Raw genomic sequence first — 23,985 nt, 5'->3', positions numbered from 1 at the left:
CTGCTTGAGCCAGAACATGAAGTGACTCCAAGGGCTGCTTAGTTGGCCTCCTATTAAGCTTCAGGACAACAAAGCGAAGTTTGAGCCCAGCTGTCCAGGAATGCCTGACTGCTGTAGTGCCTGCTGGGAGACCATCTTAACCCTCACTGGGTGCCCCCTCAAGTCTATTGGGCCCAATACCAAAGTCAGAGTAGACTCTGGTCCCCCAAAAAAGACTTGCTTATCTACAAGGAACTGCTGTGACTGGACGACCAGTTGGCCACTGGCAACTGGACACCACTGGTGCATCATGGGAGATCAAGTCTGACCCCTGATGCTTGTGGATACCATTCTGGCCTGAAGAACACTCACTGCATCTCTTCAGAATCCAGTATCCCCAGCGCCAGGACCGAATACAGCAGACCCTGAGACTGCTGGACCTGATGGGTAACTGACACTCTGGGCCCAAGTGGTCACTGACTGGCTCCCAACCTGAAGTGGCCTGTTCACGTGAGGATTAGTAACTGTTCTTCTATGTCCTCCTATGCTCATTGTTGATTATATCCTTGAACTCCAGCACTGACAGGAAATGCTTCTCTTGATCGAATCCTGAGCACCCAACACCTTTACAGAAGCATTTGCCTGCTCTGTACATTTAGCTAGATCTAGAACGTCTAAGCATCAGATTGTGGCCACCCAGCAACCTTTCTTGTACTGAAATTAAACTGCAAACATGAGTATTTCAACTTTGCCAAACAAGACTATGGAGACCGCCACTATGTATAGTGGTGCAGTGTAGTCTCGTTCCGAACATGGCCAGCGTGCACAAACCATATACTGCCTGTGCAGCTCAATTCATTAGATCCAATAAGAATAATAAGATACTGATACTCACATGCGTCACAACATATGAAATACAATGCTACATTATCTGGCACCCGTTATTGGTCACCGCATCAAGCGCCATTCAGATGTCTAGTATGAAGGATCCTCTCGGGATGCGGGTTCCTTTAGTGGCTGAAGGCTGAAAAGGTTTCCTACTTTCTAGTGTACAAGCAGTTCTCCAGGTGAACTACAAATGGATGTCGCTACAACTTACCTCTTTAAAGTCTGACATCTATCTGTAAAACAATTTACTCAAGCTATTTAATGGATTTATGCCAAATAGTGCTTTTTCTCACCAAGTTTCCAGTTACATGCTAGCTTTGGTACGATTCTGTTGGCAGTTGTGCATTGAGAAATCCTGATCAAATGGGGAACATTTTGATAACCCCATCCCATGTGGTTCTTCAGAAAACTGTAAAAAAAAAAAAACTTAAAATAAAAAAACCTAGATGTACTGTTCAGGTTTTCTACACCTTTTCCATCTTCGGTCAAGTTATTAACAAATCCCTAAACTTTTTATGGGAAGTGGTATGTAACTTGAACCTTCAGAGCTGCTATTGCTAAATTTGTATGTATAAAATTTCACTACAGATCTACTGGCCTATTGGCTCCTTGCCTGCTGTCCTGTTCAGTAGTTCTGCCCATGTATGCACTGAGTAAATGCTTTTGCCTTCCAATCCTCCAACTATAAAACACTCCATCCTCTCTACCTATTGTTTGGGTGTTCCTTTGCAATGCTTTCTGGTACTGCAGGGGTTGTATGCTTTTCATTAATGAGCAGACTGGTGTAGGCATAAGTGGTTAGTTTGACTTTGCATAATGTCCAAGCTCAAGGCAAGTAACTGCACAATAAATGCAATCACTTTGACTGACCTCTACGTCACATTTACACCCTGCATGGTGACTGTCTTGTGTGCAGAGTCTGAGCTTGTTGCTTAGTGAATGCCTTCTTTTACCTGAAGAGCTAATGTTCTATTTTTGTTTTAGGCAAATCTGGTGGCAAAGTCCAGAACACACCTTCCAAGGCAGGGGGTGATCGGTATATTCCCAACCGCAGTACCATGCAGATGGATGTTGCAAGCTTCCTTTTGACCAAAGAGAATGAACCGCTTGACAACACACCTACGCAGAAGGCAAGTGCTACACCAGAGCAGTCCCGCTCAATCTGCGTCAGTAGTCCTTGGTGTCTCAAGCCATGCTCGATCCTTACTACTTGGTTGGATAGTCTGTTTCAGTTTGCTGTACAGCATTGAATGCCACTGAAGGGCAGTTTGGTTGCTCTTCTGACCATGAATGAGATTAAGGTTTCAATTGCTGTGTTATTGGACTTGTTATACTGTCTTTTTTCAATCTCCATGGTTTGGGGGTGTGTGCAGACCTGAGGGCACAACTTTGTATTTGGTTTTCTGTGCCTTTTCCTCTGTACTATCCTCTTTAGATGGTGTTGATTTGTTGGAACAGTGAAGCTTAAACCATATTTCTTTGCTTCAGGACCAGCAGAAAGCCTGGGCTCTAAACCTAAATGGATTTGATGTGGAGGAAGCAAAGATTCTTCGTCTTAGTGGTCAACCCCAGAATGCCCCGCAAGGTGAGTTATTTCAACCTCGCAGACATTGAAGTGGGGATAAGGTCCTTAAATTTATTTCAGACTTTTTGTGGAGAAGGGCTGCTGTAGTGAGGAAATTTGGTGGGTGGGGAGTTAGACTGCATTCTGTTGAAGGTGAAAGGAACCCCTCTGGTGAGGCCAGTCATGTCTTTCTCCTGAGCACACTTCAGTGTGGCTGACAGCCAAGTGCAGAAAGCTCACAAGTTTGACTTTGTGTGGTCCAAGCTGAAGCCTACCCTGCTGTGAGGGGCATCACTACACAAGTTGTTTAAACGGCCTGCAAATTACATTTGGAACCTATTTGGGTTCTTCTGACAGTGAATCATTTCCTGTCCTCTACATGTATAAAAGTGGAACCCGCTTTTTCCAATTCAGAGTTCGTGGACCATGGAAGGCAGAGGTGTATTTAGTTCTAGTGTGCATTACAGTACTAATTGAAAGAGCTCTGTGCTGGACAGTCAATTATTGTGCTGGTGTTGAGTCAGGAGCTTAGAAAACCCCCACGCTTTTGTCACCAACCCGGTTTGAAATGTTAGATTTGACCTCTGGAGCAATGAGTAAAATAGATGCTTTAGGAAGAATTGCACTTTAAACTGACTTCAAGACTTAATGTTTGTTGTTCGGTGTTAAACCGCTAGATGGTCCGAAGTCAAATCTTCAACTCAAACTCTTTGGCTGTAGGCAGCATGAACATGTGCCTCCTCTGGTGCATTTAATCTCCTGGCAGATAGCAAAACTGCATGTTAATAATTACTTGAACTAGTGAGTGAAGTCACTCTGGCCCTGCTTTATCACATGAGCTTCTTCACAAACCAGCAGGAGACCCATCTTGTCCCTGCTCAGCAGTTAAACTTAATTGGTGCAATCTCAGACACTACCTGCACATCAGCTTTTCGTCTGTCTTCACGAGAGCTGATATTTAAGATAAAGGTTCTAATGCTGGCCTAAATCTGGTCGTGGTAATTCTCCTATTGGACATGTTACAATCACAGGTGGCACAAGAGGTTCCTTCAAAGGTACCTCAAAGGGCAATGGCTTCAGCATCAGTCTCTGCTGACATGGAGATTTTCAACTGTCCTCAGACCAACATTGGTCATCACCATGAAAGACAAGTTCCCCTCCCTACGTCTAGTTTTGCTCTTGGTTAAAGCAACAGAACACCGATTAAGCTGGCAGTGGAAGTACCTCAAGTGTACTACTATTAGTGTTGGAGAGGTAAGCTAGTGACTGGTTTGGATGGCTTTTGACTGACTTCTAGGCCAGAGTGGGAAGACTGAATTAAAAACACGGCCAGTACTTTGAGAATCTATGGATTGGTGCAAATTAACAATACATCTTTCTACATTTGCAGGCTATCAGAACAACTTGAAAGTACTTTACTCTCAAAACACTACTCCTGGATCTAGCAGGAAGCCTGGCCGGTACATCCCTTCCATGCCGGATCGTATACTTGATGCTCCAGAAATCCGGAATGACTATTGTAAGCCTTTTGTGTCTGTCCTTTGCTTTACTGGAAGTGCAATCTAATCCTCTCAGACCATCCTAATGTTTCTTTCTCCTCTAATATAAGTCTACTTCTGCTTGTGTTGTATGCTCTGCCATAAACTCACACTAATGCTAGTCCCTTAATGTGTTGCCTTGTACCCTACTGTAAGCAGTTTCTTGCCTAACCTGGTTCTGTTGTAAACCTATTTTAATGAATCTGCCATTCTGTACACACATTGCAATCTATTCTGCTAGATCATTCTAGTTTCACCCTCTGCTGTAAACCAGTATGATTCTGCGTACTGGGAGCCCATGAACTCTGACTGCTGGCAGTCTGGTCTACAGTCCAGTGTGTGGTCGTACATCCTTGTGCAGGACGTGTATCTGACTTGGTGTGCTGGTGTCCTTCTGTCATCTAGATCTGAACCTGATTGACTGGAGTGCACTGAACTGTCTGGCTGTGGCACTAGACGACTCTGTGTACCTCTGGAATTACACATCTGGAGATATCATCCTGCTCATGCAAATGGAAAGGCCAGAGGAGTACATCTCCTCCGTGTCCTGGATCAAGGAGGGCAACTACCTCGCTGTCGGCACAAGCAACGCTGAGGTTCAGGTGAGGTGGCCGGTGTCCGGTGTCTTGGTAATGTATTGCTATCCTTTGTTTCAACATACTGATGTCGTGCAGTGTAAGTAAGGACTCTTCAAGTTGTACATTATTGACATGAGCTTACAGATCATTTAAGCGCAACTACAAGTAGTACCTTTTAGGAATAGGCTTTGAAGGCTAGTTCCCTTTGCCTCTAAAGAACACACACTTTTCTGACTACATGTACATTTTGTATTCAAAACGCCGTCCAATTTCTTTATTCTGGTAGATGCTACAGACTGCTCCCATTGGGATATTCTCCAGTAGCCAGTCTGGCATAAGATCTATACACAGTAGTGCTCCTGTTTGCTTAAAGGTGGCTTCTCATTGGCTCCATACCGCCCTGGAAGCTGTGTAGAAGTGCCACACATACTGAAATTCCTGTCTTTCAATTCCTTGTAACGTGGATCTGGAGCTCCACTTTAGATTTTGTTTCTGTTGACTTTCAAAATGGCTCTGCACTGTGGGACGAAAGGTATGCCCCCAAAAAACTGGTTTCATGCTATTCTGCTACTGCAATAAGCAGATGTTGGTCACAGACTTGCGTGAGGTGACTTTGGTGTATGAGCTTGGACACTGTTCGAAGTCCTAAATTCACCTGAAGGCATTCTGAGATTAGGAAGCAAGCATTTTTTGCCACCTTGGTCCTGCTCATTCATGGGCCCAGACTTTGTCCTGCGGCTGCTCCTGTGACTAACTTCTCACTGAGCCCTTGGCAAGCGGAAGTGTAAACTCAAGCATAAAAGCGAAGCAGGACTCTAACCCATCTCCTTTTCGACTCAAAAGAGAATGCATGAGGGCGTCGCAATTCAAGTCTCGCTCCAAGAACTCTGGCTACAGAACCAATTTTGCTTTTGGCCCCTACGTGCCCCAAAGTTTCTGGGCCGTTCCCAAACCTGCAGCAAACCAAAGCCTTCAAAGTGGCCATGATGCAAATATTCACTGCACTTCAGCTCCCTGGCTCCACAGAACCATATAAAGTGATACTCAAGATCATTGGGTTCCTGTAGGAAAGTGCCTCTTTGTGCATGGTTGCCCTCCACATTTTGCCTAATGTGGATGCGCTTTGACTGAGTGGGCCCTGGGTTCCTGCCAACCAGGCAACCAGTGCCTATGTTCTTTCCCTAAACTGTAAAACTCAATTGGCCACTCTGGCCACCTTTAGGTCCCTTGTAAAAGGTACCAAGAGCACTGAGCAGGGAAGACCTCTAAGGGCTGCAGCACTTATTGTGCCACTCTTAGGCCTTTTATCTCCGCACACAAACTGCCATTGTAGGCTGCGTGCTTTTGTCCAGAGCAAAGTGAAGTCGACATGGCACATCCCTTTGTGCCATGCCTACAATCCACTGCCATGGCATTGGTGAGCCACCCCTCTAGCAGGGTGCACTATACCGGTGGTGAGGGTATAGGTGCATGATCCCTGTACCCCTACAGTGTCTGTCTATTCTTAGACATTGTAAGTGCAGTAAAGCCATAAAGAGTATATGGTATGGGAGTTTGCCACCGGTTCTGACACCCACTTTGTGCGGGAGAATCGGCAGGAAAACCAAGTTAGGAGGAGAGGTGTGCCCACTTTTGACTGACTCCCCCACTGAACAGGTGGGGGAGGCAAGGTGAAGCGCAACTCTGTCTCTGCCGTCTTGAAGATATGGGGGGGGGGGGGGGGGGCAGCCAACCACAGTGAGGCTTATGCCCCCCTCCCATTGGAAGGTGGCATAAGAGGGTGTACCCTCCCCAAGAAAGGGACCCATTGGCACCAACCTGTACCTACCGGTAACGCCTCTAAATTTAGTATTTCAGGGCTACCCTGAACCTTGTCTCAGGTAAGATACAAGAAGGACCGAAGAGCCATGCTGAAGGAAGATCACATCAACTGACTTCGCCCCAGCCCGATATGCCTGTCGCGACCTCTACCTGCTCCAGCGAAATCCTGGTGTCCTGCAGCCAGCAGCCCCCACTGAACCCGGAAGACCTGCCCTCCCCAGCCAGACTGTCTCCTGTGAGCACCGTATTTGCTCACCAACACTCTAGCTGTGTCCAAATCAAAGTCTGCACCGGACGCCCACTGCCCGAGTTAATGGCTCAACACCACGAGGCGGCCTCCTTGGCTGTCCTGACCTGGGATCTGGTGATCCCTGACCTGCCTCCAGCCCCTTTCTTGAGGATCGCCACAACCGGAGCCGGTAAGAAAAACCAGACATCATGACACCCCTGCACCCAATGCCCCACAGCCTTGGGAGGCCCAACAGACTGTCCCGGCATCCCATGATATCGCAACTCACCTCTCCACCAGAAGATCTTAGTTCCTGAGCCTGCAGTATTTGTTGCAACCGGTGAATCCTCATTGAAAACCGGGCACCCAATGCCAAAGCAGCACCCGGCTGCCCCTGTGCTGCTGTGGGTGCAACTTGTATGCTACTTTGACTTTCTCCCCCCCCCCCCCCCCCCCCCTTTGCCCTGAGCTTAAATTTAGGAGCTCTACTCCCACATCCTTGTGGCTTGCTTGTGAGCAGCCACCAACCGGAGGCCCCTATCCTCCATCGGTTAACATTGCACCTCAGCACTCTGCATGCGGCCGGCCTAGTGCAGTTGAGGGTGTTTTGCTTTGGGAGTTGGGTTTCTGGGTTTAGAACAAGGGTTGCCCCAGGGTCAAGGATGCACTCTCAAAGTACTTCCCTTCAAACCGATAACTTAATTTCTACCCATTGGATTGCATTAACTGCTTTTCTGAAAAAAAAAAGTTTGAAGTGTGGACTTGGGAATTCTATGAAAAAGCATACAAGTGTCTTGATAACAAATTGCATTAATTACTTTTATCCAGGGAATGTCCCAGTGTGGTATTTAGGTATACCGCACTGAGTAAAGAAAAGTAATCGGAAAAGTAACAAACAATTACAATAGTAATTGTAAAAAAATTACAATAGTAACAAAGTAATTTTCACTGACTTACCCGTAAACAAACCAATTGAATTCGACTGCATTTCAACTGTATTCAACTGCATTATTCTTGCAAAGTATTTCACTTAACTGCACCAGGCCTGGCTTGGTTCTAGAAATAAAATGCAACTAAATGCTAATTTTATACAAACACATTGGTCTGAGTTCAGTCAAGTCAAAAGAATTATTGTGGTTGCGAGAACCATAAGATTAACAGCATCCCAAGATAAAATACAATGCATCAAAAAACCACAATCTAGAACTAATCCTAAATGTCCAGCTAAATCATGTCATTTTTTTCATGTAGTCACTTTAGGAGCAAACTGTTATCCTGATGGTCTTCATACACTTTTACTCATGGTAATTCCTAATCTCAGTAGAACCCCTTGTATAATTAACTACAGCTACATTAAAGCCAGACTTTTCAAGAAGCTAGAGAATGGAGCCAGGCTGGTTGCTGAAAGTAGGCTCGCAGCGGTGTTGTGGATCATCTCCAGACCACGGTGGAATGCTTGACCTCAGACGTCACTATAAAGTAGCTGAAGTCACACATGATACCTTTGCAGAGTCTTCAGTTCATTGGGGTAATCAGACCGGCTAATGCATGGCTTTTCCTCTGCAGCAGTGAGTCCAAGACGTTCAGGCCATGATCAGTATGTTTCTGATGGATACATCTGCCACTGGATTCCTCACATTGTGAATATCCCCTGCGCCAGCATTCCACGGAACTTTTCTTTCCCAGCACTCCACGCCGACATGGGCGACGTTACAATGCATCGGCTCCGCTCGCGACTCCGTACGACGTCATCCGAGCCATAAGAAGCCCACATCGGCGTGATGACGTCGGTTCCCTTTTTTCCGCGCCGTCTACGCGCAGCGTTTTTTTCCCAGTGCTCTCTAGCTACTTTGTAGTTTAGCTGTGTTACTGTTTAAAATTCGGTATGTCTTCGAGGAAGTCGGGCTTTAAGCCCTGTAGGGAATGTGGAGGTCTGATGTCCATGACTGATCCGCATCAAGACTGCTTGTGGTGCCTTTCTTCGGACCACGATGTAGAAGATTGTGCGTGCTGTAGGAGGATGAATCCTAAGGCGCTGAAGGAGAGGAAGACTAAGCTCTTTATGAAGATCGGTGAGGAGAAGAGGGAGAAAAAAAGAGAAGTCGAGGCGGGAGTCGTTGACTTTGAGGTAGTCTAAGAAGCATCACAAAAAGAGAAAGCATTCTTCTCGACGTCCGTCCTCGAGGTCGACTTCGCCCCGTCGGCGTCGAAGCAAGGACTTGTCACCTTCTCCTTCGAAGTCTCCGAGGTTCTCCTTCCCCCGAAGCGGGCTCCAGGTCAGTCACCGGCTCCGTATAAGGCGTCGACTCTGGTTCGAGTGGAGTCGGAGGTCTCTATGGATGAACAAGAACAGGAAGAGCCTGCTCCGGTGCCTGATGAATCTGCGGCTCCGGTGGAAGACACTGCGGAGCCGATGCCGGAGACTCCACAAAGGGATACAGGGTCTGTTCCTTATCCTCAATTCCTGGCTCCAGGTACAGATTCAACACATTTTCTGAATGCCATGTATGGTATATTTAATAGGGCGGCCTTCCCATCCAGAGCACCAACTGGTCCCGTGGGTCCGATGGCATATACGCTAGGGGTGCCGCAGCATTATGCTCAGGCTCCCTTTTTGCCCTTTATGCCGATGGCGCCTTCGTGGCAGTTTCTGGCGCCGTCTGGGGATCCGACACGACTTCGGATGGACCATCAGACTTCGGTACCTTCTTCGCCGCGACTGACTCCATCGGCACCGCATCCGGCGCCGCGACTCCACCTATGGCGCCGCCGACTCCGGTACCTATGGCTCCACCGACGCCGCGTAAGACGCCGGCCCACCGGATTCGATCGAGAAGGGAGGCCCAGAGGGTTTTGGAGGAAGGAAGATATAGAGCAGAGGTGGAAGAAGGTGAAGTCGACTCTTCTTCGGATGAGTTTGAGGGAATTGAAGAAGCAAGTGGTTTGGATACAACCCCAGAGTGGGAGCATACTTCTGCTAGATCTTCTCCACCTCAGGAATTGGCGCCCTATCATGTGGTGATTAAGAAGGCCGCAGATCTTAGATTTGCAGCTGCCCTCTGTGGAGTACAAATCAAACTTACTTACGGAGGTGTTGCATTCTCCGTTATCAGCTTCGGAGCCTTTGTTGCCTTTCAATGAGGCCATCTTGGAGCCGGTCTTGGAGGTGTGGAAGAAACCTCTTTCATCTCCGGCGGTTTCCAGACAGGTGGCAAGAAGGTACAGGGTTGCACCAAGGGATCCTGATTTTTTTTTTTTTTGGTTTTTTTTTTGGTCTACACATCCATCTCCGGAGAGCCTAGTTGTGCAGGCTTGTTCAAAACATGCTTTGGGTGCTTTCCCTCAGTCTCCAGCTGATAGGGAGTCCAAGAAAACTGATCAGGCGGCCAAAAAGTCCTTCTCTGGAAGTATGGCGCTGAAATAATCTAATGCCACATGCATGCTGGGGCGTTGTTCATGCCTTGATGGACTATTAAATCTTTGGCCCCTAAGTTGCCTGAGGGGGATAAGTCGTCCTTCTTGGAGGTTGTTGCGGACACTCTGGCAGCTGCCAGACAGGTGATCCAGTCAGGGCTGGATACGGCGGACTCGGTGGCGAGGATTATGGGGTCGTCTATAGCCGCAAGAAGGCAGGTTTGGCTCAGTTTCTCTGGATTCTCGGCGGATGTTCAGGCCACGTTGGTTGATCTGCCATTCGACGGACAAACTGTTTGGGGAGACAGCAGACTCTGCCCTTCAACGATTTAAGGACAGCAGATTGACGGCAAAGTCCTTGGGTCTGCAGGCTCCTGCTAGGGGTACAGTTTTTCGGAAGTTTAGGGGTTTCGGAAGAACATCCTTTCGCTCCTTCCGACAGCCCCAACAGCAGCAGCAGCAACAACCGAATCCCTTCTATAGGTCCTATAGAGGGAAGCAAAGGGGTCGGAGAGGTTCTGGTCGCAACCCCTCTTCTTCCTCCTCCTCTTCTGCTCCCAATGAGGCTTCAGGGAAGCAGCCCTAGATCCCCCATCCCGGATCATGTAAGTCCTGTGGGGGGGTCGGGTGTCCTACTTTCTACGGGTTTGGAAATCTATTACACAATAGACCTTTGGGTTTTGAACCTCGTAGAGACTGGGTACGCCCTTCCCTTTCGGGAGTTTCCTCCCCCTTACCCTCCTTGCCAAGGTTCTTGCTCGGAAGACCATCTGCTTCTCCTACGGAAAGAGGTTCTAGCCTTGCATCAGAAGGGTGCAATAGAGGTGGTTCCGGAGCAGGAAAGTGGTCAGGGATGCTACTCCCGGTATTTCTTGATTCCCAAAAAGGCCGGAAGATTGCGTCCGATTCTGGACCTCAGAATCTTTAACTTTTACCTGAAACGGGAGAAAGTCAAGATGCTGACCCTTGCGCAGGTTCTTCAAGCGTTGCAGCAAGGAGACTGGATGGTGTCGCTCGACTTACAGGACGCGTACTTCCTGTGCGACTTCAGGATTGGGACATGGAAGTATCTCAGTTTTCCGGTTGGGTCGCAACACTACCAGTTTGCGGTCCTCCCGTTTGGTCTTACTACCGCACCTCGAGTCTTCACAAAGGTGATGGCAGTGGTAGCTGCTCATCTCAGGAGGTCTGATTCTGGTTTTCCCCTACCTGGACGACTGGCTTCTGAAGGCAGAGTCCCCAGAGATGGTGCAGCGTCATCTGCGGGTAACATCTCAGCTGTTATACGACTTGGGCTTCTCGATCAAGGTGCCCAAATCTCACCTGGTGCCCTCAACGCAGCCTGTTCATAGGGGCGGTACTGGACACTACTGTGTGTCGGGCATTCCCTCCTCCTCAAAGGATTCTCGACATTCAGGAAATGGTCCCTTTATTCCACAATGGAGCGGTTGTTCCGGTTCTGAAGGTCCTTCACCTGCTCGGTCTGTTCACCTCCTGCATACTGTTGGTCAACCATGCACGCTGGCACATGAGGGCGCTCCAGTGGTGCCTCCGCAGGCAGTGGTATCAGCACAATGGAGATCTCGAGTCGATCAGGATCTCTGGAGAAGCTGCAGCGGATCTATCTTGGTGGAGCGTGGAGGGCAATCTGTCCCAAGGAAAGCCCTTCCATCTTCCTCCATCGGTGGCCACAGTGATTACGGATACATCCACCCTAGGGTGGGGTGCTCATCTGGGGGATCTGGAGATCAAGGGTCTTTGGTCTCCAGAGGAGAGGTTGCTTCACATCAACCTTCTGGAATTGCGGGCGATTCGTTTGGCACTCAAGGCCTTCCTCCCTTCCCTTCGCGGTCCGTCTGTTCAAGTCCTGACGGACAACACTACCGCGATGTGGTATGTCAACAAGCAGGGAGGAGTGGGGTCGCGTTGTCTCTGCAGAGAGGCTCTGCGTCTCTGGTCCTGGGCTCAGGACCATCAGATTTGTCTGGTGGCAAATCATCTGGCCGGGGTGCTGAATGTGCGTCCGGACAGTCTCAGTCGACAGTTCTCCGCCGACCACGAGTGGAGGCGCCATCCGGAGGTGGTTCGTCACGTTTTTCGGGCGTGGGGAACCCCTTGGGTGGACCTGTTCGCCACTTGCGAGAACGAGCACTGCCTGTCGTTTTGCAGTCTCCAGTATCCGATGCAGGGGGTGTTAGGGGATGCGTTTCAGTTGAGTTGGGGCTCACAACTCCTTTACGCGTTTCCTCCCATACCCTTGATTTCTCGGTTTCTGAGGAAGGTTCGCCAAGACCGGGCCCAAGTTGTATTGGTCGCCCCGGATTGGCCAAGAAGGGTGTGGTATACAGATCTTCTCCACCTCTCCTCGTGCCCTCCGCTTCGTCTCCCTCTAAGGGCAGATCTCCTCTCGCAGTCGGAGGGGCAGGTTCTACACCCCCACCTCCAGAGCTTACACCTTCATGCCTGGAGATTGAACGGGGCAACTGGAGTTCCTTCTCTCTCCCGCCAGATGTGGTGAATGTTATTTTATCGCCCAGGCGACTCTCCACCAAGTCCATTTACTCCTACCGGTGGTCCAAGTTTGTAAAATGGTGTCGAGAGATCCATTGACCCTTTTTAAAAGCACATCTTTCGGAGGTGCTCCAGTTTGCCCTTTCCTTGGCTCAGCAGGGCTGTGCTGTGGCTACGGTCAAGGGCTATCTTTCGGCCTTATCGGCTTTTCTATGCCTTCCTGATCAACCGTCGCTATTTAAATCTCCGGTTGTTCTGAGGCTTATTAAGGGCCTTACAAACAGGTTTCCTCCCACTCCTTTTGTAATGCCTCAGTGGGACCTTAATCTTGTTTTAACCTTTCTGATGGGGTCCCCATTTGAGCCTCTACATAGCTGTCCGTTGAGGCTGTTCTTTAAGGTGGTTTTTCTTGTAGCCATAACCTCGGCAAGGAGTGAGTGAGCTCCAAGCTTAGTTCTAAACCCCCTTCTCACATTACATGCTGAAAGGATGGTTCTTAGGACCAGGGCTGGTTTCCTGCCAAAAGTTGTTACTCCGTTCCATTTGGGGCAGTTTGTTACTCTCTCTGGTTTTTTTTTTTTTATCCTCCTCCACATCCTTCCAAAGAGGAGGAAAGACTCCATCGCCTGGACCCGAATAGGGCTGTGAGTTTTTATCTGGACTGGACTAAAGACTTTTGTCTTTATGATCAACTCTTCATTTGCTACGTTGGTCATTCGAAGGGTAAAGCGGTGCATAAGCGCACGCTATCGAGATGGATCATCCTTGTTATCAAGATCTGCTACGCCCTGGCTGGTAAGACTCCTCCTGAGGGCATTAGAGTTCATTCAACTAGAGCGAAGTCGTCTACATCTGCTTTGGCCCGGGGTGTTCCTGTGGCAGATATTTGTAAAGCCGCGACATGGGCCTCTCCATACTTTCGCAAAGCATTATTGCTTGGACTCAGAGGAGGAGGGAGGGCCAATTCGCGCCCTCTGTGTTGCAAGACTTTCTGGTATAGGAAGGTGGACACCCTCCTCCGGGAGTGGGGACTGCTGTGGGAATCTATTCACAAGGTGAGGAATCCACTGGCAGATGTATCCATCAGAAGAACAAGTTACTTACCTTCGGTAACGCTTTTTCTGGTGGATACAGTATCTGCCTGTGGATTCCTCACTGACCCACCCGCCTCCCCGTTGTCCACCTTTGTATACCATGAAAGAGGTCTTGTTGGAATGTTTTGATACTTTCTTGTACATTTGTAGGAAATGCTTGTTTGTTTAGCATTCCTTTTCTTTGTATGCTATGTATATGTGTTGGTATACTGTGTATACTTGGAGTTGTCGTTGGTTCACCTGTTCGCCTCGAAGGCTCGGACAAAAATGGGTGGAACTGACGTCATCACGCCGACGTGGGCTTCGTATGGCTCCGGTGACGTCGTACGGAGTCGCGAGCCGATGCATTGTGACGTCGCCCACGTCGCCGTGGAGTGCTGGGAAAAAAGGTCCGTGGAATGCTGGCACAGGGGATATTCACAAGGTGAGGAATCCACAGGCAGATACTGTATCCACCAGAAAAAGCGTTTCCGAAGGTAAGTAACTTGTTCTTCAGGCTCTATCCTGGATTGTGATGAAAGCAGCTGCGGCTTTTTGGCCTAATGCATTCTCCAACTATGCTAGGTGGCACATGTACGTTCTGCAATGTAACAATCTTCCAGCAGGCACAGCTGTCAAGACCATCCACTTCTTGGAGTCTGCTCGGGTTTTTTGGTGTTGGCTACTCAGATGCAGTTGACCCATTGGTAGACCCCTGTCTTGGATTCTTCTTAGCCAGACAGAATACTTGGTGGAGGCAAAGGTGTCCTAGAATGTTCAGCCCTATATCAACTCCTGCTTTTTTTTTTTCTCCCCTAGTTGGCCTGTTCATTTGATGTATTCCTCCCTGGATTTCATCTTTTTTCAGGCGGTCGATAAACCTGCTTCACTGGAACCTAGGGTATATGATGCTTCATGTAAAACTGGACAGGAAATCCGGCAACTTGCCTACCTCATAAGACCTGTACTCTGGCTAGTCTTGAACTCTCAGGAGCTCTACTCCACTTACAGACTTTCAGAAATTCTTCCCATTTTTTTTTTCATTTTCCTCTATCAAATACACATTGATTGATGCAATCTGAAATGAATTCAAAACGGATGTTTGTTTTTTTTTTTGTGTGTTTTTTTTTACTAAATCCCACTCCTTTACTGTCATTCTAGCAAGAGCATGCACCGAATACATCCTCTTTATCAGTTCAGAGGCCAGGGGGTTTAACACTGGTTATATCCTACCACATCAAAGTGAGATATTAAATCTGTTCAAGTTAAAACAGATGTGGTTTTGAAGATGCAGCATCTAGACCAACCAACTGGTCAGTTGCCTCATTGACTAGTCTGGCTGTTTTAGTCACTGGCAAGTTTGTCGTTTGCCATCAGTTGCTTCAACAGCCTCATCTACCTTAGCACAGTCCATCTTCGTCAGTTGTTTGTCATGTCGGCACTCCACTTCTCCCGCAGCAGTGACTGTCCTCGCCATTTACTACTAGTATGTCTATTATCGCATCTTTCAGAGGATTTCACAATATTCATCCTCTTGGGATGAAGGACAAAAGTCTGAAAAGTGCAGCCTCCTTCGGACACACAGGTTTTCTTTAAAGGACAAAACCAGCTCTATGGAGCCAAACTTCAAATCCAGAGACTTAATTATTTAATGTCGTTTTGGAGTCCTGATTATGATGGAGGCTTACAGCTGTTGCAGACCTAAGCCACCGTTGTTGCCTCAAGAGGCGATGGGCTGCATACATCCCAGTCCCTCAGATTCAGACTCTTCCAACTCTGTGCCCCCCGCAGGTTCAACTTGTTACTATCTTCTGTTTCCAGTCCTTCCCTTGACTGTTCCACATATTGATTGTATTCCTCTTCTGCCGCCTTCTGTACCTGTGTTGTATTCTCTCACTCCACTGGGATCTATACCTTGGGGAGCCTGATGATGCAACACTGCCTCAGGTCAAGGGTGGGGATGAAAATGATGAAGGCAGATACTTAGCATCAGTTCAGTAGAACTGAGATTTGATGAGGATGCCAATTCATATATGGATGGCTGTAGTTATCGAGGAGGGGGCTAGGATGACGTTCCACCCTGGGTGTTCAAAGGATCCAAAGAGAGATGATTTTTTGGTATAGGACATCCTGTATCTGAGCCAAGATTCTCTTCCCAATGATATCCGCAAGTTCAATACTCCTCAAAATGAAGTTTTGCAAATTCTTTTTTTTTTTTTTTTTTTTTTGTGTAAGCATCCGCCATTTCGTAAAAGTTCTACTAGAAGAATGTTCTGAATGAGAGAAGTGCATCTCAGCAGTTTTTAAAGTGAGTTTCAGCAAGCCATTCAAAAACTGATAAATATAAATAGCTCCTCCATTCACCAGCATGGTGCTTGAACCAGCTGGACAAAGGACATTCAGGAGTCAAACTGCACCAAAGACAGCAGAAAATGGGCTTTCTTGAGCAGGAGATTATGTGCTGACTGACAGGTCATCAAAAGTGCTGATGTGTCAGCAGTTGTCCTGCTAGGATTACAAACGATGGCATGCCATGTTACTGCTAATTGACAATTGTCACAAGGAGACGGTTTTCCCGTGAACGTATACTAAAAGAATGCCATTTCACACCTCCTTGATGCTGCAATGGATTCATATAAAAGTGGATTTAAACAGGTGGGCAAGGCAATTGTTGGGAAGGTGGTGAGAAGGGGTGATTGAAAAGTGCTTCATTCAGGCCAGTGCAGAAATTTGCCAGACGTGACATTTGATGGCCAGTGTCTTTGACAAGGATATGGATGATGTGACTCAAACCATCTAAATGGATGCAGACACTGCAAGTTCCTCTGGTGTTTTTTTGCTGAAAATTATTCTCTGGCTTGAAGATGTTCTCTTTGACCGTGTTAAATGCAGCAAAAAGATTTCATGCAAAATTACCACTGGCAACATTGACAGGCTAACAGACTCTAGGTGCACAAGCTCAACAAAGAACATGGCTCTTAGGTTTACTTTCTTCTGATTGGCCAAAGTTTAGGTAATGAGTTGGCTGTAAATGGTCTTTCTAATGTGTATGTGCACTCTGAACCAGGGTTACAACTAAGCAACACTTCTTACTTTTTGTACCTTATGCTGAAGTCTTGTAGAGCTGTTTGCTGCAGTGAGATGGTCTTTCCAATACTGTCTGTACAGGAGTTGATAAGTAGACCCCTTTCTAAAAGGTGCATGCACTCGAAGCGACGTTGCCTAAGTCTTACACTTGCTGCTTGTTTCATGCCTGTACTTTCTTCTAGCTCTGGGATGTGCAGCAACAGAAGCGCTTGCGCAACATGACCAGCCACTCTGCACGGGTGGCGGCGCTGAGCTGGAACAATCACATCTTATCCAGGTGAGTATCAAACTGCATCTGCTGAAGAGGGTTCACTTTAGGCTTTCTTCCTCGATTATTTCTCCCCAGCTGTGGCACAAGGTAGTAGTGCCAAGGGGCCATAGTTTAACGTTGCAGTGTTACTAGAGGGATATCCAGGCTTTAGTAGGAATGCCAAAACGGCCCTATCTTCACCATGGGGGCTACCTGAAGTGATTTCTGCTGTGAAAATAAAGGTTCTTTTATGAGCAAGGTTTTGTTGAGAGGGTGGTAGTGACGCGGTACCCTACTTAACTGCTTCTTGAAATCAAAGTGCTAATTCATGCCAAAATCCTAGACCAGGCTTCTCGGAGTAGCTCGTGAGCTACAGGTAGCTCTCCAGTTACCTGCGAGTAGCTCTCCTGTGTGTAGCCATTATTAGAAACTTTTGCTTGGTTGAATAAATACATAAACAAACTGAAAAGGTACTGTTCAAGATGTGTGTATTTCCAAGAGCCCATAAATATCCAATAAATATATAAAACTGAAATAATCGGCAGCATTGGGCGATTGATTACCGTAGTATTACCTTGGTGCAGGGGGCATTGCAGATGTGACGGTTATGTATTACCTTTGTAAAGGCAGTTAAAATTGACAAAGCCTTTTTTACATTACTGCTGGTAAACCTGCTCGAGGTAATGCCGGCTGGTAATCTTGCATAGGTGGCCACTAATATAATTTCTGGTGATTATGGCACTATAATATCTCATGCTTTTTATTGAACACCAGTAGCTTTTACTACTGAAAAGGTCAGAGAGCCCTTTCTTAGACGTTGGTGCATGTGAAGTGTTTTGCTCCTCATTGTAGTGAATCTCTTCTCACACTTGCTCTTCTGACACTTGCTCCCTTTTCAGTGGCTCACGGACTGGACATATACATCACCACGACGTAAGAGTCCCTCAGCATCATGTGGCCACCCTCGCTGGTCACTCCCAGGAGGTGTGCGGGCTGAAATGGTCTCCTGATGGGCGCTACCTAGCCAGCGGGGCGAACGACAATGTGGTGAATGTTTGGCCTTGTGTCCAGGGGGATGGAGGAGAGTTCGCTCCGCTGCATTCCTTCACGCAGCACCAAGGAGCTGTTAAAGTGAGTTCTTATACTTTTCTTTCATTGTTGTGCTCCTTGCATCTTGAGCTTCCTTAGTAGGAGTTTTTGCTGCTACATTTGTTGGTGTTAGAGTGGGGTTAATATTCCTTTTGGATGAATACCTGATAGTTATTTCTTGTTTGCCATTGAATGTCCCACTGACTGTCCATTCCTATTCTAGGCAGTGTCTTGGTGTCCTTGGCAGTCCAATGTGTTGGCGTCTGGAGGGGGCACCAGTGACCGGCATATCCGTGTCTGGAATGTGAGCTCAGGCACATGTTTGTCCTCCGTGGATACCCAGTCCCAGGTGAGACTTATGAAACAGGGAGGATAATATGGCTTATCCTCCTCACCTTGAGCATTTCACACACTTAATGCTATGGACATGTCCGGCGTCTAGACGTGTGACTGACCTGTTAGCATGCAGTCGAGCTTTATTCTAAGGTGTTGTGTTTGTATGTATGAAGAGTGCTTGGTTTCTGAGTATCTGCAAAAGTGTTCTGTAGTAGGGGATCTCTGTGTATAGTCATAATCTAGTGAATAGTCCCGCCCATTTGCGTTGACCCCGATGCAATAAAAAATAATCTCTAAAGGTGACAAATCATGCAGGCCTGCATACACCTTTAAGAGAATTTAATTTAAAGACAGATAATGCAGCCTATACCCACAGGCTACACTGTCCAGTACTTCAACTAGAATTCCACCAACATCCACAAACAGCACTGCCTGTCCAGCTTTTCTCCACATAGGAAAAAACCCTGCCTCTACCAGCAAAAGCCTCTGGAATGATAGAGAGGAAGGAGTGGACAGACAAGCCCCATAGGCTGCCATTATGTGGCTTAGAACAGGATACTGTGCCTTTAAGAAAACTTTCCAGATTTCCAGAACTTTCCCCAGTATCCCAGAATGCCCAGCAGGTCCCATTTACTTTCAGTTCTTTTTTCCGGCTCCTGCTAGCAGGACCCTGGAGCATTGAGCTCTCCCCTTTTCAAGGGTTCATTGTAGTTTTTGTCAATTTTTGTCACTTTCAAGTGTTTAGTGGCTGGTACTGTCAACATGCCTGGCTTGTTCGACAAGTGCCCGGAATGTGGTAGAAAAAAGGCTAAAACAGATCCACACGAGGTGTGTGTATAGGTTGCCTTCCCCAGTCCCACGTGCCTGAAGACTGTGATATCTGCCACTCGTTCTCAGCCAGGACCCTGAGGGACAGAATGAAGATCAGGCTTCAAGTCCTGGAGGAGAGAAGGCTGAAGGCACCAGGTGGGTCTGGAGGGGCTGATTTGGCCCATACTGAGGCCTCTGGGGGGCTCCCCAGGGGCAGGAAGACCAGTAAGCGTCCCCACTCCCCGTCGGCGGCATCGAGGAGGATGACTACCATCTGTTCACCGTCTCCCCAGGGCTCTGAGGAGAAGCGGCGTCGACGTCGAGGGACCTGAACAGGCCGCCGTCTACATCGGCATCTTCGGCGACGGCGCCGTCCAGCATTCGGCGTCGGCGCTCGCCGTCGAGGGGAGATCGCCGCTCGCAGTCTAGGCGCAGGTCGCAGTCTAGGCGCAGGTCGCAGTCTAGGCGCAGGTCGCAGTCTAGGCGCAGGTCGCCGTCGAGGCGCAGGTCGCCGTCAAGGAAGAGTCATCGGGATCGGTGTACTCTGTGGTGTATACGCCTCCTCGGATGCCTACGTCACCACCTCCGACTCCCTTCCGAGGTACCCGACTCCGCCACAGGGGACTCCGAAGCCGCGACGCCCGCGGTCGCCGGGACCGGCTAGACCGGCGGGCAGACCGAAGCCGAAGAGGTTGCGCTCCCGCTCTCTCAGGAGGAGAAGATCACGGAGCCATGGACGGTCATCGTCGGACTCAGGACGACGCCGTAGGAGGCACAGGTCGCACACGCGATCCTCGACCAGAGACTTTTCCCCGAAGCTGTCGAACTCGCCGGGGACTAGGGTGTCTCCGGTGGACGATTTGGTCTCTTTCCAAGAGGTGCTGTTGAGAGGGGCAGTGAAGTTGGGTATCACGGTGACTGTTCCAACACCCACGACGTCAGTGATATTCGAGACACTTCATAAGAAACATCTGTCTTGTGCCAGGACTGGTGGAACCCGCGTTGGAGCTGTTCCTCACTCCCGCAGCAATGAAGGCCGCCCCCTCCAGGCTCATGAAAAAGTATAGGGCCCCAGAGTCGGACCCTACCTTTTTGAGGGTGAGCCCGAAGCCGGATTCGGTCATCGTGACGGCGGCGAGAAAACATGCGACCGCCCCTTCATCGACGGTCCCGCCTGATAAAGAAAGCCGCTGGCTGTATTCTGCGGGCAGGAAGGTGTGTGGGACCGCCACCGCCATGAAGGCGGCGAGTGCAGGGGCTTTGTTGGGCCGTTACGACCGGGCCCTGTGGGAGTCCCTGCAGCAGTATGCGGACCTGCTGCTGCGGGACAGGAAGGAGGACTTCTTGGAAACAGTGCGCGAAGGCATGCTGGTTTCTAATCAGGTGATCGGCGCGGCGGCGGATGTCTCCTTGTTGGCCGCCCACGCCTACTGTCATGGCGTCCACCAGAGGCGGCATTCGTGGCTGCGCCTGACGTCCCTCAAACCAGAGGCGCAGCACAGAGTGGCCAACCTGCCCTTCTCGGGGGAAACCCTGTTCGGAAAACATGCGGATGATGAGATGGCCCGCATGAAAGCGGAGGCGGAAACCCTGACGGCCGTCGGGTTGGAGAAGGCCGAGAAGAAGCGCCTGTTCGGGTCTTCGGGCAGAGGGCGTGGGCAGGGTTCGGGACAGAAGCAGCACCAACAGCAGCAGTTCCGGAAGCCTTTCCAGAAACGCCAGAGGGGTAGAGGAGGCCAGCAGGCGACTACCACTACCAAGGGCCCGGCCGGGTCTCGGCCCTGAGCGTTTACTTCCCCCTCAACCGTTACCCACTCCAGTGGGGGGAAGCATTTAACTTTTTCCGGCAGAGTGGAGAAAAATTACTCAGGACAAGTGGGTGCTGAATATTGTTTGCAATGGATACAGTCTTCGGTTATCAGCCCGCCTCCAGCGATTCCGCCGGTCAGCTCTCAGTTCCAGCTGAGAGAGCTCCAGGCGGAGGCAGACTTCTTGTTGAGAAAAAAGGCGGTAGAAGAGGTACCTCTGTCTCAAAGGGGAAGAGGTCTGTACTCTCGGTTCTTCCTCGTTCGCAAGAAGGACAAGAACGAGTTCAGGCCCATTCTGGATTTGCGACAGGCAAACAAATGGATTCGCAGAGAGAAGTTTCGCATGCTATCGTTGCACCAGATTTACCCTCAGCTGCTACGGGGAGACTGGCTCTGTGCCATAGATCTACAGGATGCGTGCTTCCATGTGCCCATAGCACGGAAGCACAGGAAGTTCCTGCGATTCCAAGTCGGCGCCAATCACTATCAATACACAGTACTGCCATTCGGGCTAAAGTCTGCGCCCAGGACCTTCTCAAAGTGCATGGCGGTGGTGGCGGCACATCTGCGAAGGAACAAGGTGTTTGTCTACCCGTATCTGGACGATTGGCTGATCAAGGCTTCATCCTTCTCGGAAGCGCAAGATCACTTCCGATGGACGTGCGCTCTCTTTCACAAGCTGGGGTTACACATCAACATGTCCAAGTCGGTCCAGACTCCGGTCCAGTGCATACAGTACCTGGGAGCCTCAATCGATACGCAGTCAGCAAGCGTGTCTCCTTTGGAGGAGAGACGGTTATCACTCCTTCGGAAGGCTCAGGACCTCAGTACTGCTCCATCGACGACCGTGAGGAAGGTGTCTTCTCTACTGGGATCGATGGCCTCCTGTATCTGCCTCACGCCTCACGCACGGCTACACATGAGACCACTGCAGGAGTGCTTGGAGGATCAGTGGGATCAGAGGACAGGCTCTTGGGACGACAAGATACGACTGTCGCTGCATGCTCTTCTCTGAAGTGGTGGTGTTCGGCGGAAAACCTCCTTAAGGGGGTTCCCTTCCACAAGGACATTTCCCACGACGAGTGTCGTGACAGATGCTTCTCTCCAGGGCTGAGGAGCGCATTCCGGGGACTTGCAGATTCAAGGAAAGTGGTCTCCTTTGGAATCAACGTACCACATCAATTTCCTGGAACTCAGATCTGTCTTCCTGGCACTGAAGGCCTTCCTTCCGTCCTTCCAGACCAACTCGCTGCTGATACAGACGGACAATACAACCATGATGTATTACCTCAACAAGCAGGGGGGGGTCGAGATTGCGCACTGTCGCAGGAGGCGCAGGCGATCTGGCACTGGCTGCTGGCCCGAGGACTGACGATTACGGCCACGCATCTGCCAGGGGTGCAGAATGCTCAGGCGGACGCCTTGAGCAGGCTGATTCAGGAAAACCACGAATGGGTCATAAACGACTAAGTACTAGAAGTCTTCGCAAGGTGGGGGACTCCAGACTTAGATCTGTTCGCCACCGCCAAAAACAGCAAATGCCGAGACTTCGCATCCAGGTACTACCAGCGGGGGACGCTGGGGAATGCGCTATGGATCGATTAGTCGAACAGCTTTCTGTACACTTTTCCACCCATTCCCCTGATTCCGGCAGTGCTCATCAAGCTGTCCCAGTCCAGGGCGCGGATGATCCTGATTGCCCCGGAGTGGCCCAGGCAGTGGTGGTTCACGGACCTACTTCACCGGTCTCTCCTTCCTCACGTGCGGTTGCCGTGCAGGCCGGACCTTCTCACGAAGTTCGGGGGCGGATGGTGCACCCCAACCTCTCGTCTTTGAGTTTGGCGGCATGGCTCCTGAAATAGTGCAATATGGCCATCTGAATCTACCAGACGATTGTATGGACATACTGAAGGAGTCTAAACGACCTTCCACTAGGACATCCTATGCTTACAAGTGGAAGAGGTTCTGTATCTGGTGTAAGTCCAAGAACTTTGATCCGACGACATGTAAGGAAGATGTCATCCTTCCGTATCTTTTACATCTGGCGCAGTCTGGCCTTAATTTCCATTCCATTAAGGTTCATCTGGCTGCTTTGACTGCTTACAGGAAATGCCCTTCAGACTTCCTTCTTTCAGATCCCTGTGGTCAAGGATTTTTTTGGAAGGCTTGAAGAAAGTGTTTCCTCCCGTCAGACTTCCCTCGCCTTCCTGGGACTTGAATGTGGTGCTGTCCAGACTGATGAAGGAGCCTTTTGAACCCATTCACAAGGCTTCATTGCAGCACCGTTCCTAGTGGCCATTACATCGGCCCGCAGGGTGAGTGAACTTCAGGCATTATGTTGTCAAGAACCTTATACTGTATTTCATGCTGCTAAGGTTGTGATGCGTACTCACCCTAAATTTCTTCCTAAGGTTATCTCTGACTTTCATGTCAACCAGACCATAACTTTATCTACGTTCTTTCAGAATCCCTCTTCGCCAGCGGAAAGGTCTCTCCATTCCCTGGATGTTCGGAGGGTGTTGAAATTTTATCTGGATAAGACCAAGGATATTCGTAGGTCTGACCAATTGTTTGTTAATTATGGATCAGTCAGGACTGGTCTTGCGACCTCTAAGCAGTCCATTTCTCGGTGGATTGTGTCCTGCATACAATTGTGTTATCAAAAGGCTAATAAGACCTTAGGGGGTAAACCTAAGGCTCATTCCACCAGGGGCAAAGCTGCCACGACGGCTTTGCTGCGTAATGTTCCTATTGCGGAAATCTGCAAGGCGGCCACTTGGAAGTCGGTCCATACCTTTGCTGCGCATTACTGTCTGGACTCGGATGCCAGGGCAGATGCTCAGGTTGGGCAGGCTTCACTGCGAAATTTGTTCGCACAGTAGTGGGTTTGTCTTGTTGTTCTCCACCGCGGTTGTTGTGTTGGGATGGGCTTGCCATTCTATTCACTAGATTATGACTATACACAGAGATCCCCTACTACAGAAGGAGTAGTTTCTTTTCTGTAACTCCA

General features: G+C 49.1%; 1 protein-coding gene across 3 annotated transcripts in view; it reads left to right on the top strand.

Moving 5' to 3' along the window:
* The window catches only part of CDC20 (cell division cycle 20), a 53,782-nt gene that overhangs the window by 24,365 nt on the left and 5,432 nt on the right, over positions 1–23,985 (top strand). For all 3 annotated transcript variants that reach the window (XM_085602973.1, XM_085602974.1, XM_085602975.1), the window contains exons 3-9: positions 1,852–1,997; positions 2,356–2,452; positions 3,822–3,950; positions 4,375–4,571; positions 16,865–16,959; positions 17,832–18,063; positions 18,245–18,370. In XM_085602973.1, the coding sequence (XP_085459099.1) occupies positions 1,852–1,997; positions 2,356–2,452; positions 3,822–3,950; positions 4,375–4,571; positions 16,865–16,959; positions 17,832–18,063; positions 18,245–18,370 (1,022 nt within the window). The remainder of the gene's footprint in view (positions 1–1,851; positions 1,998–2,355; positions 2,453–3,821; positions 3,951–4,374; positions 4,572–16,864; positions 16,960–17,831; positions 18,064–18,244; positions 18,371–23,985) is intronic.

This window comes from Triturus cristatus, chromosome 4_2, assembly GCF_964204655.1.
Source record: "Triturus cristatus chromosome 4_2, aTriCri1.1, whole genome shotgun sequence".
Lineage (NCBI taxonomy): Eukaryota > Metazoa > Chordata > Amphibia > Caudata > Salamandridae > Triturus > Triturus cristatus.
The sequence above is the reverse complement of the archived record's forward strand: the minus strand, read 5'-3'. Positions and strand labels throughout refer to the sequence as shown.